Here is a 13,297-nt window from a genome sequence, read left to right on the forward strand (position 1 = left end):
ATCCAGGGTTGGACAATTTTACAGGGATTAGCAGTGGTGGAAATAAAAAGGGATATGTCAACAAGATTTCTTTAAGCATGATTGGTCCCATGACTGGTCAGTCTAGTAAGCCAGTGGGCAATAATTTGACAAGTGAACAGGACATTTTAAATGTTAGGATACAGTGACTGAGATTCTGGTGAACTGGGAAAGGTTTTGATGTAGGTGACATGAGAAAGACAACAGTATATAATGTGATGATGCTGCTCCTTTATGAAAGTTATGTTTTCCTTGTTGTTGTTTTTTCAAAAGGGGTCTTAAAAGGCAGAGGTGCTGATTTGTCTGAAACGATGCCTAACAGGATTGCCTAAGGTAATAATCAGAAAAAAAACATTTTCGGTTCTTCTTAAAAAAAACATACTGGTACAATGAAACGGGAGTGACCAGTTCTCCCGGTTCAGGGGTTTTTCTAGTTTGATTTAGTTTTCAGCTGGGGACCCAAAGAAACAGCTACAGTGAGAAGAGGCTCCATGCTGATTCTCTCTCTGACATCTCTCTTATCGGAACGTGTATTTGAATTTACCTTTTTTGCTAAGGGGTGTGTTTATGGGGATATTGTAGGAAATTAGAACAGCATCATTAAGTTGCGATAGAGTCAGTTGGGCTTTCAGATAGGTTTGAAGTTATTCCATATTCTATTCTGTTTTGTTTGTGTTTCATCTGCTAGTCTGTGAACAAATTCTGTTTTGTTTAAAGCTGAGTCGTTTAACGAGCTGCATCACTCCTGGAATATCCACTATACACATGCTTAAAACAATTGGAAACACGAGGGCCTCAGCTACATTGTTGAAACGTTGGAGGGAGTCTGTTCTGGTCCCTAATAATAAGCATTTTAGCATTATACGTCGTAATATGTTAGATGGGTGACATTCTGGGGAAAAAAAAATCTCTTTTTCTTATAAGAGAACTGACTCACTGGACAAGGTTATAACTTGGAGTTTCAGGGAAGCTATGCATCAATGGCTAATATAACACAGCACATCAAACCAATACTCCCCACACTGGAAATTGGAAAGAAAAATGGCAAGACTTGGAAAATATTCAAAAGGCAGCATTTGCGAAGACAGAATATTGGTGACCTTTCAGCAGAACAATGCAGAGCCTGGAGCACTTTCATCGCAAACGTATATTGACTGAATCACTTCTGATCAGGGAAACGGAAACCTTCAATTATTGAATTCCTTCTCTAACCAGAAGCTGGTGAGACCGATGTTCCAGCCAGAGAGGGACACTTGAAAGGCAGCAAAGAAAATTATTATCCAATGATAACTGGCCATGCAAGTCTGTAAGAGAACAGAAACATTGCCATGAACGGTGTGACTATTGCGTAATTACCCATCCCGAATAAACCAGAGGGCAGTTAAGAGTCAACCACATTGCAGGGGGGGAGGGCTGGAGTCACATAGAGGTCAGACCAGTTAAGGATGAGTTGATAAAACATGGCGCTGGAAAAAGCACAGCAGTTCAGGCAGCATCTGAAGTGCCAGAGAGTTGACATTTTGGGCATAACCCTTTTTCAGGATGAGGTATGGGAAAGAGGGCTGAGAGATAAATAGAGGGAGGGAGAGTGGGGCTAGAGAAAACGTAGGTGGGATGGGAAAAGGTAGATGATTGTGATAGGTTGGTGGGAGGTGTGGATCGGATAGGTGGAAAGAAAGATGGTCAGGGCAAAAGGGCGGAGCTTGAAAAGAGGTTTGGAGGGATGGGTAGATTTGGAAACTGGTGGATTCAGTGTCAAAGCCATGTGATTGTTGGTTCTCGAGATGAAAGATGAGGTTTTCCTCCTTCAGTTTGTGGGTTGCTTTGAGTAGGCGGCGAAGGACGCCCAGGATGGACATGCCATCGAGGGAGTGGGAGGGGGAGTTGAAATGGATGACTACAGGAATCTAAGGTTAGTCAGTTGTAAGGATCAGGGATGGTCCCTGACCTGTTCTGCGATTTCAGCAAACAAAAACAAATTACCACAGAAACCCAGAAGGCCTGTCAGCATCTGTGGAGAGAGAAACAGAGTTAACGTTTCAGGTCGTCGTTCTGAAAACGGGTCACAGAACTCTGAAAGTTATTTTCTCTCCCCACAGATGTGGCCAGACCTGCTGAGTTTCTCCAGCAATTTTTGTTTGCATGTTTCAAATCTCCAGTTCCTGATTTTGTTTCAGGTAAAGTAAGTCGACGTTTACCCGAATAAACCCTTCTTCAGGAATGAGGAGGGTGTTCCAAGCAGGCTAAGATAAAAGCTAGGGAGGAGGGACTTCGGGGAGGAGCGTTGGGAATGCGATAGGTGGAAGGAGGTTATGGTAAAGGTGATAGGCCGTAGAGGGGGTGGGGGCGGAGAGGTCGGGAAGAAGATTGCAGTTCAAGAAGGTGGTGCTGAGTCTGAGGGTTGGGACTGAGATAAGGTGGAGGGAGGGGAACTGAGGAAATTGGAGAAATCTGCATTCATCCCTTGTGGTTGGACGGTTCCTAGGCGGAAGATGAGGCGCTCTTCCCCCAGGCGTCGTGTTGCCATGGTCTGGCGATGGAGGAGGCCAAGGACTTACATGTCCTTGGTGGAGTGGGAGGGGAGTTAAAGTGTTCAGCCACGGGGTTGATGGGATGTTTGGTGCGGGTGTCCCAGAGGTGTTCTCTGAAACGTTCCGTAAGTAGGCTGCCTGTCTCCCCAATGTAGAGGAGGCCACATCGGGTGCAGTGGATGCAGTAAATGAGGTGCAGGATATGGAAGGATCCCTTGGGGCCTTGGGGGGGAGTGAGGGGGGAGGTGTGGGCACAAGTTTTGCATTTCTTGCGGTTGCAGGGGAAGGTGCCAGGAATGGAGATTGGGTTGGTGGGGGGTGTGGATCTGATGAGGGAGTTATGGAGGGAGTGGTCTTTCCTGAATGCTGATAGGGGAGGGGAGGGAAATATGGTGGTGGGGTCTGTTTGGAGGTAGAGGAAATGACGAAGGATGGGTACAATGTATCTGGAGTTTGGTGGGGTGGTTAGTGTGAGGTTCTGTCCTGGTGGTGATTGGAAGGGCGGGGTTCAAGGGCGGAGGAGTGGAAAAAGGAGGAAATGTGGTGGAGAGATCCGTCAACCACGTCTGTGGGAAAATTGCGGTCTTTGAAGAAGGAGGCCATCTGGGTTGTTTCGTATTGGAATTGGTCGTCCTGGGAGCAGATGCGGTGGAGGAGAAGGAATTGGGAATATGGAATGGCGTTTTTACAGGGGGCAGGGTGGGAGGAGGTGTAATCTAGGTAGCTGTGGAAGTCAGTCCCAGGAGGACCAATTCCAATACTGAACAACCCAGATGGCTTCCTGCTTGGCACACCTTCCTCATTCCTGAAGAAGGGCTTATGCCCGAAATGTCGATTCTCCTGCTCCTTGGATGCTGCCGGACCTGCTGCACTTTTCCAGCAACACATTTTTCAGCTCTGATCTCCAGCATCTGCAGTCCTCACTTTCTCCTCAGGTAAAGGTAGCAGTTTCTGGCATGAGTGAACTACTTTTTTCCCTGATGATCAACAACGTTCTTTGGCCCTTCCCCATTTGACTTAATTCCGGGTTTTTATTCAGTTCCATTCAACCATGACGGGTTTGAATGCAGTTCCCCAGAACTTTACCTTGGTTTCTGGTTTCACAGTCTAGCAATAATGTCATTAACTCATCACTTGCCCAGTCAGTGAGGAGTTTAGCTTTGTTGACAGTATTCACTGTATAGGCAAAAGTGAGTACTGCAGTTGCTGGAAATCAGAGTCCAGATTAGAGTGTTGCTGGAAAAGCACAGCAGGTCAGGCAGCATCCGCGGAGCAGGAAAATCGATGTTTTTGGCAAAAGCCCTTCATTCTGTTTCCCTCTTGACAGTTGCTGCCAGACCAGATGAGTTTCTGTGAGCAATTTCCATTTTGATTCCAGATTTCCAGCATCCACAATTCTTCATTTCACTCCAGAAATTACACACCTCTGAAGCATGTGGGATTTAACCCTGGGTCTCCTGATGCAAGGGTAGGGACACTATCACTGCATCGTAAGTGTTCTCAGCCAATGATGTACAATGCTAGGCACACTGAGATTAATCGATTTGGCCAGAAAATCTGTCCACCTTTCATTATTCACCATCAGCTGTCGGCATCCCTTGATTCTCGAGAGAAGGAATCTTGTTTCTTCTTATGCTCATTTTACTTCATACAATAGCAGAGACGAAAAGATTAAAAGTTAAGCTGCAAACCATTTGATGACGTTCTCCCGTAGCCAACAGGTTACAGAGTGAGATGTTGAACCAGAATTGTCCTAGAAGAATAGAATCCTTACTGTGCGGAAGCAGGCCATTCAGCCCATCAAGTCTACACTGACCTGCCAAAGAGCATCATACCGACCCTATCCCTGTAACCCCTGTATTTGCCATGGACAATCCACCTAGCCCACATATCCCTGTACCCTATGGGGCAATTTCGCATGGCTAATCCCCCTAACCTGCATGGCTTGGGACTGTGGAAGGAAAGCAAATGGAACCCACATAGACACAGAGAATGCGCAAACCTGCATGCAGGCAGTCACCTGTGGGTGGAATTGAACCTGCATTCCTGGTGCAGTGAGGCAGCAACACTAACTTCTGAGCCACCATACCAATTACGCTTGAAGTATGAGAAAGAAAGTCAGACAGCAAGCCCAGAATTATGTATCAAAAACGAATTTGGATGACCTCATTCACAAAAATACAAAGCATCTTTCGACATTAGTAGGAAATGTAAATATGGTGGCGTTTTGTTTCCTGTACTCTTCTGGCAACGGATTGGGGTGGTCCTTTGAAAAATAACAATTGTGAAAGGACTTGCTGGGGTTTTAGAAACAAGTTACTGGTACACATTGGTTTCATGTTCACACCATTGGTTTTGTTTCAAACAGCAGTGAAAGCCCTTGGTCAGTTTTCCTCGAAGGAAAAATGAAGCATGAATCCAAGGATGTATTTTTACTGGAAGCATAAAAAGGGGTGGCATGGTAGATCAGTGGTTAGCGCTGCTACTACACAGTGCCAGGGAGCCGGGTTTGATTTCAGCCTTGAGCGACTGTCTGTATGGAGTTTGCACGATCTCCCAGTGCCTGCGTAGGTTTCCTCTGGGTGCTCTGGCTTTCTCCTGCAGTCCAAAGATGTGCAGGTTAGCGTGGAGTGGCCAAACTAAATTGTCAATAGTGTTCAGGGATGTGTAGGTTAGGGTAGATTGGCTGTGCTAAACTACCCATGGTATTCAGTGATATGCAGGTTAGGGTGGATTGGCTATGCTAAATTGGCCCGCAATGTTCAGGGATGCATAGGCTAGTGCATTTGCCAGGGGTAAATGTTGAGTAATAGAGTCAGGGAATGGGTCGAGGTGGGATACTCTTCGGAGGATCAGCGTGGAGTTTTGGGCGGAGGGTTTGTTTCCACACTGTAGGGACTCTATTTAAGGGCATTGGTGGGTCCATACCCACAATATTATGTCCTAATCTGGGCCCTATACGTTTTTGAGGAATGACTGGTGGTATGGTTTTGAGGAACTGCAAAGTCTGATTATTGACTTCAGAAAGAAAGCAGGAGAGCAAGACCCACCTACAACAATGGAACCGAGGTTGAGAACATCAAACTCTTGGGAGTGACAATAACTGTCAATCTGTCCTGGACTTACCAAGTAGATGCAATAGCCAAGAAGGCACAACAAAGGCTCTTCTTCCTCAGGTGGCTCAGGAAGCTCAGCATATCCAAAGGATCCTCACCAACTTTTACAGATGCACCATTGAAAGTACAGTGTCCAGGTGAAGAACAGCCTTGTATGGCAACTGCTCTGTCCAGTACTGTCAAACACTACAGAAAGTTGTGTGCACCAGCCAGACCATCACAGAAGCGAAGCTCCTCCATGGACTCTATTTACACTTCTCGTTACCGTGGAAAGGCTGCCAACATCGTCAAGGAGTCCTCCCACCCCCCATTGGTGCTCTCCTACACATCTCCTCTATCAGGCGGAAGATACAGAAGCTTGAACACACGCACCAGCGGGCTCAGGAACAGCTTCTTCTGTGCTGTTGTTAGACTGCTGAATGGATCTCTCTAACTTCATATAATGTCAATTTGGCTCATATTGATCTTGCTTGAGACACGTCCCATGCAGTGTAACTTGTATGACTAACTCTGGAGAAGCAGTCTATGATCTGTATGCAACCTATGATCTGTCTGTCCTGCTCGCAAAACAAAGCTTTTCACTGTACTAAGGTTCATCTGAGTACAATAAATTAAAATCAAAATTCAACGTCTGAGCATATTGAAGCAATACTGCTTTGGTATGTGGGTCTGATTTTACTGAAACATTCGGAAGAAATGCAGTGAAACATAATGAGATAGAGAAGACAATTCTACTCTTGGGTGAATCCAGAAATAGCAGGCACAGATTTGAAATAAGCATTTGAGATCGAAATTAAGAGAAGTAAATCTTAGAGAATGGCATCAATATATGGAATTCCCTACCCCAGAGAGCTGCGCAGATTGAGTCACTAAATGTATTAAAGGCTGAGAATAGATGGCTTGCGAAACCATACAGAAAGTAAAAGCCTGGGGAACAGGGTGGTTGATAGAGTTGAATTCAGTATTATGGCTTTCTTGATCCTATTGAATAGGACATATTGGCCGAGCCCAACTCCTAACTATAATGGTCTTCTCTTGTCACAAAGCTGGTCCTTTTTTTTTACTAAAAGCTGCTCCTTTTCTTTAAGATGCTGCATCTTTGTTTTTTCTTAGATCGCTCGTACAGGTTCCAGTTCCAATTTGACTGGTTTGGTACAGAGATTAAAGGGTATTGAGAGAACTTTTTGTTTGTATGTAAACAGATGCGACTTCAGGCCAAAGTGGTCATGTTTTAGAAGTGACCTGTATAATGTTAGCGGAGTGGTCAGCTCTCTAGCAGAGCAGTTCAGTCCAGCAATAGTTAGTAGTTCAACAGTGAGCTGTGGGGAAACAGGCTCTCTCCCCCTGCCTGCCCTTCTAACTTCAACCTGTAAGCATCTGTTCCAGTTTTAGTGTTTTTTTGGGGGTGGGGGTGGGGGTTGCTTATTGGGACTGTTGTGCACATTCAGAACAGCTTAATTAAGTCTAATTTGGATAGACTGATTTCTGTAGGGGTTCTTGCTATTTAATTGCGTAATTTTGTGAATAATTTTTTGTCTGTTTTAAAACCTGGTAGTCAACCTAGATAACCTACTCCAGGTAATTTTCACTGTACACTTACCGAAAGAAATAGCAAAGCTATGATCTGGGATGCTTACTTAAGAATATTTTGAGCAGTCTGGCCTAATCCAAAACACTCTCCTGGACATTGTGCAATTGTCTAATATGTGTGATCGCAAATATTTATCTCTTTCATTTACTTGACTTGAGTGAACGCAAAATGAGCTGAGATGTAAAGCAGTTTGCATGCTTACTATTGCCTTGTTAATAGCATGATCATGAGACCTCGGAGCATAGAGTTATATAGTAGGGAAACAGACCTTTCTGTCCAACCCTCCATGCTGACCAAGTTTCCCAAACTAAACCATTCCCACTTGCCTGTGTTTGTCCCATATCCCGCAAAACCTTTCGTATTCATGTTCCTTTCAAAATCTCTTTCAAATGTTGTAACTGGACTTGCATCTACCACTTCCTCTGTATGAAAAAGCTGTCCCACAGGTCCCTTTTAAATCTTTATCCTCGCAACTTAAAAATATGGCCCCTGGTTTTGAACTCCACCACCCTAGGGTAAAGAAAAAAACCTTTGCTATTCACCTCACCTACACTCCTCAATTTTATTAACCTTGGTAAGGTCACTCCTCAACCTCCTGTTCTCCTGCGAAATAAGTGCCAGCCTATTAGTTTAGAAATCAACCCTCCAGTCCTGACAACACCTTGGTAAATTTGTTCTGAACCCTCTCCATTGACTCATCAAGTCTTTCCACCATTCAATGAGATCATGGCTGATCTGGCAATCTTCAGTTTCAAACTCGTGCTTTTTTCCACAAAGTCCATAATTTCTACACTGATTCAAAAAACTGTTTGTCTCAACATTCAGTAATGACGCATGGGATACAAGGAAATCTGGCTTTCTGGATACAGAATTGGCTGGCCCATAGAGGGTGGTAGTAGATGGAAAACAATCAGCCTGAAGCTCAGTGACCAGTGGGTGCGCCAAAGGGGTCTGTTATGGGACCTCCGCTCTTTGTGATTTTTCTAAATGATTGGATGAGGAAATGCAAGGATGGATTCATAAGTTTGCCAACGACGTGAAGGTTGGTAGAATTGCAGATAGTGTGGAGGGCTGTTGTAAGTTGTAACGGGACATTGACAGGATGCAGACCTCAGCTGATAAGTGGCAGATGGACTTCAACTTGAAAAAAGTGTGAAGTGATTCCTTTTGGAAGATTGAATTTAAATGCAGATTACAGGGCTAAAGATAGGATTCTTGGCAGTGTACAGGAACAGAATGATCTTGGGATCCACATCCATAGATCCTTCACAGTTGCCACCCGAGCTGATAGGATTGCTAAGAAGGCGCATGCTATGTTGACATTCATTAGCAGGGAGATTGAGTTTAAGAGTTGCGAGGTTATGCTGCAGGTCTATCAAGCCCTGTTGAGACCACACTTGGAATATTTTGTTCCGTTCTGGTTGTCATATTTTAGGAAGGATGTGGAAGCTTTTAGAGAGGGTGCAGAGAAGATTTACCAGAATGGCTTTCTGAAATGGAAGGCTTGTCTTATGAAGAAAGGTTGAGGGAGCTAGGGCGTTTTTAATTGGAGTGAAGAAGGATGAGATGTGACTTGATAGTGGTGTACAAGATGATGAGAGGCATTGATAGAGTGGACAACCAGAGACTTTTGTCGAGGGTAGAAATGACTATCACGAGGGGACATAATTATAAGGTGATTGGAGGAAGGTTTGGGAGATGGCAGTGGTAGGTTCTTTACTCTGAATGGTGAATATGTGGGGAATACACTGCCCGCAGAGGTAGTACAGTCAGATACATTCGGGACATTTAATCAACTCTTGCATAGGCACATGGATGTTAGGAAAATGAAGGGTAAGTAGGTTAATTTGATTTTAGAGTAACATAAAAGGTCGGCATACCATCGAGGGCCGAAGGGCCTGCACTTTGCCAAACTGTGATATATTCAATGTACTTCACAATGTAACTCTACAGCAGTTTGCAGTGAGAAATGGCACAGATTTACTGTCTCCTGAGAGATGAAATATATCTTTATCCCTGCCTTAAATGGGCACTCCCTTACTCGGGGGTAATGGAAACTAGACCTAGGCTGTCTGGCAGGGAGAAGAAATGCCTCAACATCAAGTCCTGCAGCATGAAATCAGGCTGATATCTAGAAGCAGTGTCTATTAGGATAGGAAGCTGCATGTCAAAGAGGAGAGATTTAGTGTCAACAATGCTACTGTCAGGCAAGAGTTACTGTTTACAGGCATCTCATCATTGCCCAGCAAGAATCTCAGTTCAATACCTCCAGCTTCGGTGGAAAATGTAGCTTGTTCCTCCAGACCTTGAGATAGGCCTCGTTGGCTGTGGGAAATAATCTCCCAGATTATTTCCCACAGCCCTTATCAGTCAGGCCCTTATCAGACGCCACCTTTAGGGAGAGGGAAGACCAGGGGACAATTATAGGATGATCAGACCTATCATCAGATTTGGAAAAATGCTGAGATAGTGAAGTTGTAAGGCAAGACGTGGTCACAGAGACAGAATGAAAGGCATTTAAGGTGAAGAGGTTTGCATTCAAGCATTTGATATAACCAAATACAACAAACGTAAGTAAATATATTAACTGCAGAGGACAAATACACCCGATTAGGAAAGTATTTAACAAGACATTCTGCTACTAATATCAATAAGCATCAATAATATGTATTTAATTTAACGAAGGAGCTTCACACTTTAGGAAAATGCAATCCGTATTGAACATTCTCACCTTAATGTCTCTAGTCTGTTCAATTCCATTCCAGATTGATAATCCAATTGACGCTAAAGCAATCAGCAAACCTATGATGTTCGAGACAAGTACAATACGTAACTGGAAAGGAAAGGTCAATCATTGGTTAACACGAGTCATTGAGTCGTGCAACATGAAAACAGAACCTTCAGTCCAACTAGTCAATGACGAACATAATCCCAAACTGATCTAGTCCCACCTGCCTGCTGTCCACCTGCCCATATCCCTCCAAACCTTTTCTACTCATCTACTTGTCTTTTAAATATTGTAATTGTATCTGCATCCTTCATTCCACACACGATCCACTCTCTGTGTAAAATATTTGCCCCTCATGTCCTTTTTAAGCCTCCCTGCTCTCACCTACTGTTTCTTATGACCCTGCCTCAGTAGTTGCCTGATGAAGGAGCAGCGCTCTAAAAGCTATGTTATGAACTAGGCTAGGCCACTCAAAACATTCTTAAGCAGGCAGCGCAGACCATAACTTTGCAATTTGTTTTGGTAAATGCACAGTTAAAATTACCCAGAGGAAGATAGCGAGGTTGACTACTCGGTTAAAAACAGATAAAAATGTATTCACAAAATTGCACAATGAAACACCAAGAGCAAAATTAGGAACTGCTACAGAACTCAGTCTATCAAAATGAGGCTTCATTATGCAGTCCGGATACGCACAACATTTGCAATAAGCGAACACCCTTAGAAACCAGTATACATAAATGGAACAGATGTTTAGATGTTAAAGTTAGAAGGGGAGATAGATAGATAGATAGATAGATAGATAGATAGATAGATAGATAGATAGATAGATAGATAGACAGACAGACAGACAGACAGACAGACAGGCAGGCAGACATACAGACAGATAAACAGATAGACAGATAGACAGACAGACATACAGACAGATAGACAGTCAGATAGATAGATAGATGGATAGAGAGAGATTGCTTCCAAACAGCTCACTCTTGAACTCCCAACTAGCTGGAGAGCCCTTTCATTCTCGAGGTCACTTCTAAAACAGTGGCCTGAAGTCTTATCTGTTTATATATAAAGAAAAAGGCCTATCAATACCATTTAATCTCTGTACCAAACCAGTCTAATCAACACCGAGAGCGGCTTATTACCCCTTTGAAAAAAAAAACAAGGATATAGCATCCTTGAGAAAAGGAACAGCTCTTAGAAATAAGATACAAGCCTTGTGACAGCTAGTGCTTCCAAATACACCTGTTGGACCATGACCTGGTGTTGTTGCACTTTTAACTTTGTTCACTTTAAAGGCGTGACCCCTAGTCTTAAAAATGTCTTTCCTATGGAAAAGACAACTATCATTAACTCTATCTGTACCACTCATTATTTTATAAATGTGTAGAAGGTCGTCTCTCAAACTCTTACACTCCAGTCAAAAAAGGTCCCAGCCAACCAGCCTATATTATAATTCAAACCCTCCATTCCTGGCAACAGCCTGGTAAATTTCTTTTGAACGTTCTCCAGCTTAATAATTACCTTCATATAACAGGGCAACCAGAACTGGAGACAGGACTCCAGAAGAGGCCTCACCAATATCCCATACACCCACAATCCTATACTTCCCAAGTCTTATATAATGAACTGAGCAATGAAGGTAAAAGTGACAAATGCCTTTTTATCCACACTGTCTACATATGACACGAACTGTAAAGAGGTCTACAGATGCAAACAGCCCTTATCCCTGCTGCCCAGTATTCACAATTAAACTACTTCCATTTAGAGTCATAAAGATGGCAGCTTGTTCCATACACACACCACTCTCTGCGTGAAAATTATGTCCTTCAAATCTTTGTCATTTCACCTTAAACTTCCTTTGGACTCTCCTACCCTGGGATAAAGACCTGGGAAATTCACCCTATCCCTATCCCTCTCACGATTTTATAAACCTCTATAAAATCGCCCCTCAGCCTCTGATGCTCCAGGGAAAACAAAATCCCCAGTCTATTTCTGCCTGTCCCTGCAGCTCAAACACTCTATCCTTAAAATATTTTCTGAACCCTTTCAAGTATTATCTTTCCGACAGGAGGGAGATAAGAATTGAATGCAGCATTCCAAAAGTGGCCTAAACAATGTCCTGCGCAGCCACAACATGACCTTTCAACTTCTATAGTCAATGCGCAGGCCAGTAAAGGCTTGGGTGTCAAACACTTCACTAAGGATAGAAAGAAGGTCATTTATGAAGCACCTGAAGATAGTTGGACATTATTTTACATTAAATAAACTCGACCACTTAATCACCAAAGATACAATACCTTAAATTTTTCACTTTTCCTGAGGGGTACCAAAGGAATCATTCCTATGACACAAAACTGCAACAGAAAAGAGGAAACACACACAAATTAGATAAAAGAATTGTGATCTCTTGTGTGTCAGACAGAAATCCTCCCTCATATAAATTGTCTCAGTCAATGCAACTGCAGAGTTTGCATTTAAAATTGTTTAAAACAAGGTATGTCATTAATCAGAAGAAACATTGCCCATTCTGATTGCTTGGTTTCAGCTCAGTCATTCTTTTGAGAGATGCATGGTTACAACTCCTCAGATACTGAAGAAGTTTATGTCCAAAAGCAGCAGGAACTGAACAATAGCTGGACTTGGAATGGAAAATAGCAAGTATAAAGGTTTATAAAATCTTGAGGGGCATGGATAGGGTGAATCGACAAGGTGTTTTCCCTGGGGTGGGGCAGTCTAGTACTGGAGGGCATAGGTTTCGGGTGAGAGGTGAAAGATATAAAAGAGATCTAAGGGCAACTTTTTCTTACACAGTGGTTGGTGCGTGTATGGAATGGGCTGCCAATGGAATACGTGGAGGCTGGTACAATTAAAAGGCATCTGGCTGGGCGTATGAAAAGGGGGTTTAGTGGGATATGGGTCATGTGCAGGCAAATGGGACTAGATTAGGTTACGATATCTGGCCGGTATGGACGAGTTGGACCAAAAGGCTTGTACCTGTCTCAGGCTCGAAGACTAAGTAACATTCAAGCATCAGTCAATGACTGGGCACTGCATGTTGGCATAAGGTTAAGATTATATTTCAAATCAACTTGGTCAACATGCCACACCAAAACGAGATGTTTGCACTTCTCCATTTAATAGTGCAGCAAATTATAGAATTACAGAGGAACACAGCAATAAAGGTAAGCCTACACTATCAGAGCAATTCCAAAGTGATGACACTACCTCGAGGACTCCCATTAACATGAACCCATGTCAATCCTATCCAACTCCTACTGATCAGCCCTGAATCAAAGACCAAGCCTACTTC

At 43.4% G+C, this 13,297-nt stretch overlaps 1 protein-coding gene across 1 annotated transcript in view; it reads right to left on the reverse strand.

Moving 5' to 3' along the window:
- Positions 1 to 1,041: 1,041 nt before the first annotated feature.
- The window catches only part of LOC140468453 (uncharacterized), a 29,153-nt gene continuing 16,897 nt past the window's right edge, over positions 1,042 to 13,297 (reverse strand). The window contains exons 6-8 of the mRNA XM_072564543.1: positions 12,285 to 12,341; positions 9,988 to 10,089; positions 1,042 to 1,322 (exon numbers count right to left, since the gene is read on the reverse strand). Coding sequence (XP_072420644.1) covers positions 1,206 to 1,322; positions 9,988 to 10,089; positions 12,285 to 12,341 — 276 coding nt within the window. The 3' untranslated portion in view covers positions 1,042 to 1,205. The remainder of the gene's footprint in view (positions 1,323 to 9,987; positions 10,090 to 12,284; positions 12,342 to 13,297) is intronic.

This window comes from Chiloscyllium punctatum, chromosome 47 (genome assembly GCF_047496795.1).
Source record: "Chiloscyllium punctatum isolate Juve2018m chromosome 47, sChiPun1.3, whole genome shotgun sequence".
Classification (NCBI taxonomy): domain Eukaryota; kingdom Metazoa; phylum Chordata; class Chondrichthyes; order Orectolobiformes; family Hemiscylliidae; genus Chiloscyllium; species Chiloscyllium punctatum.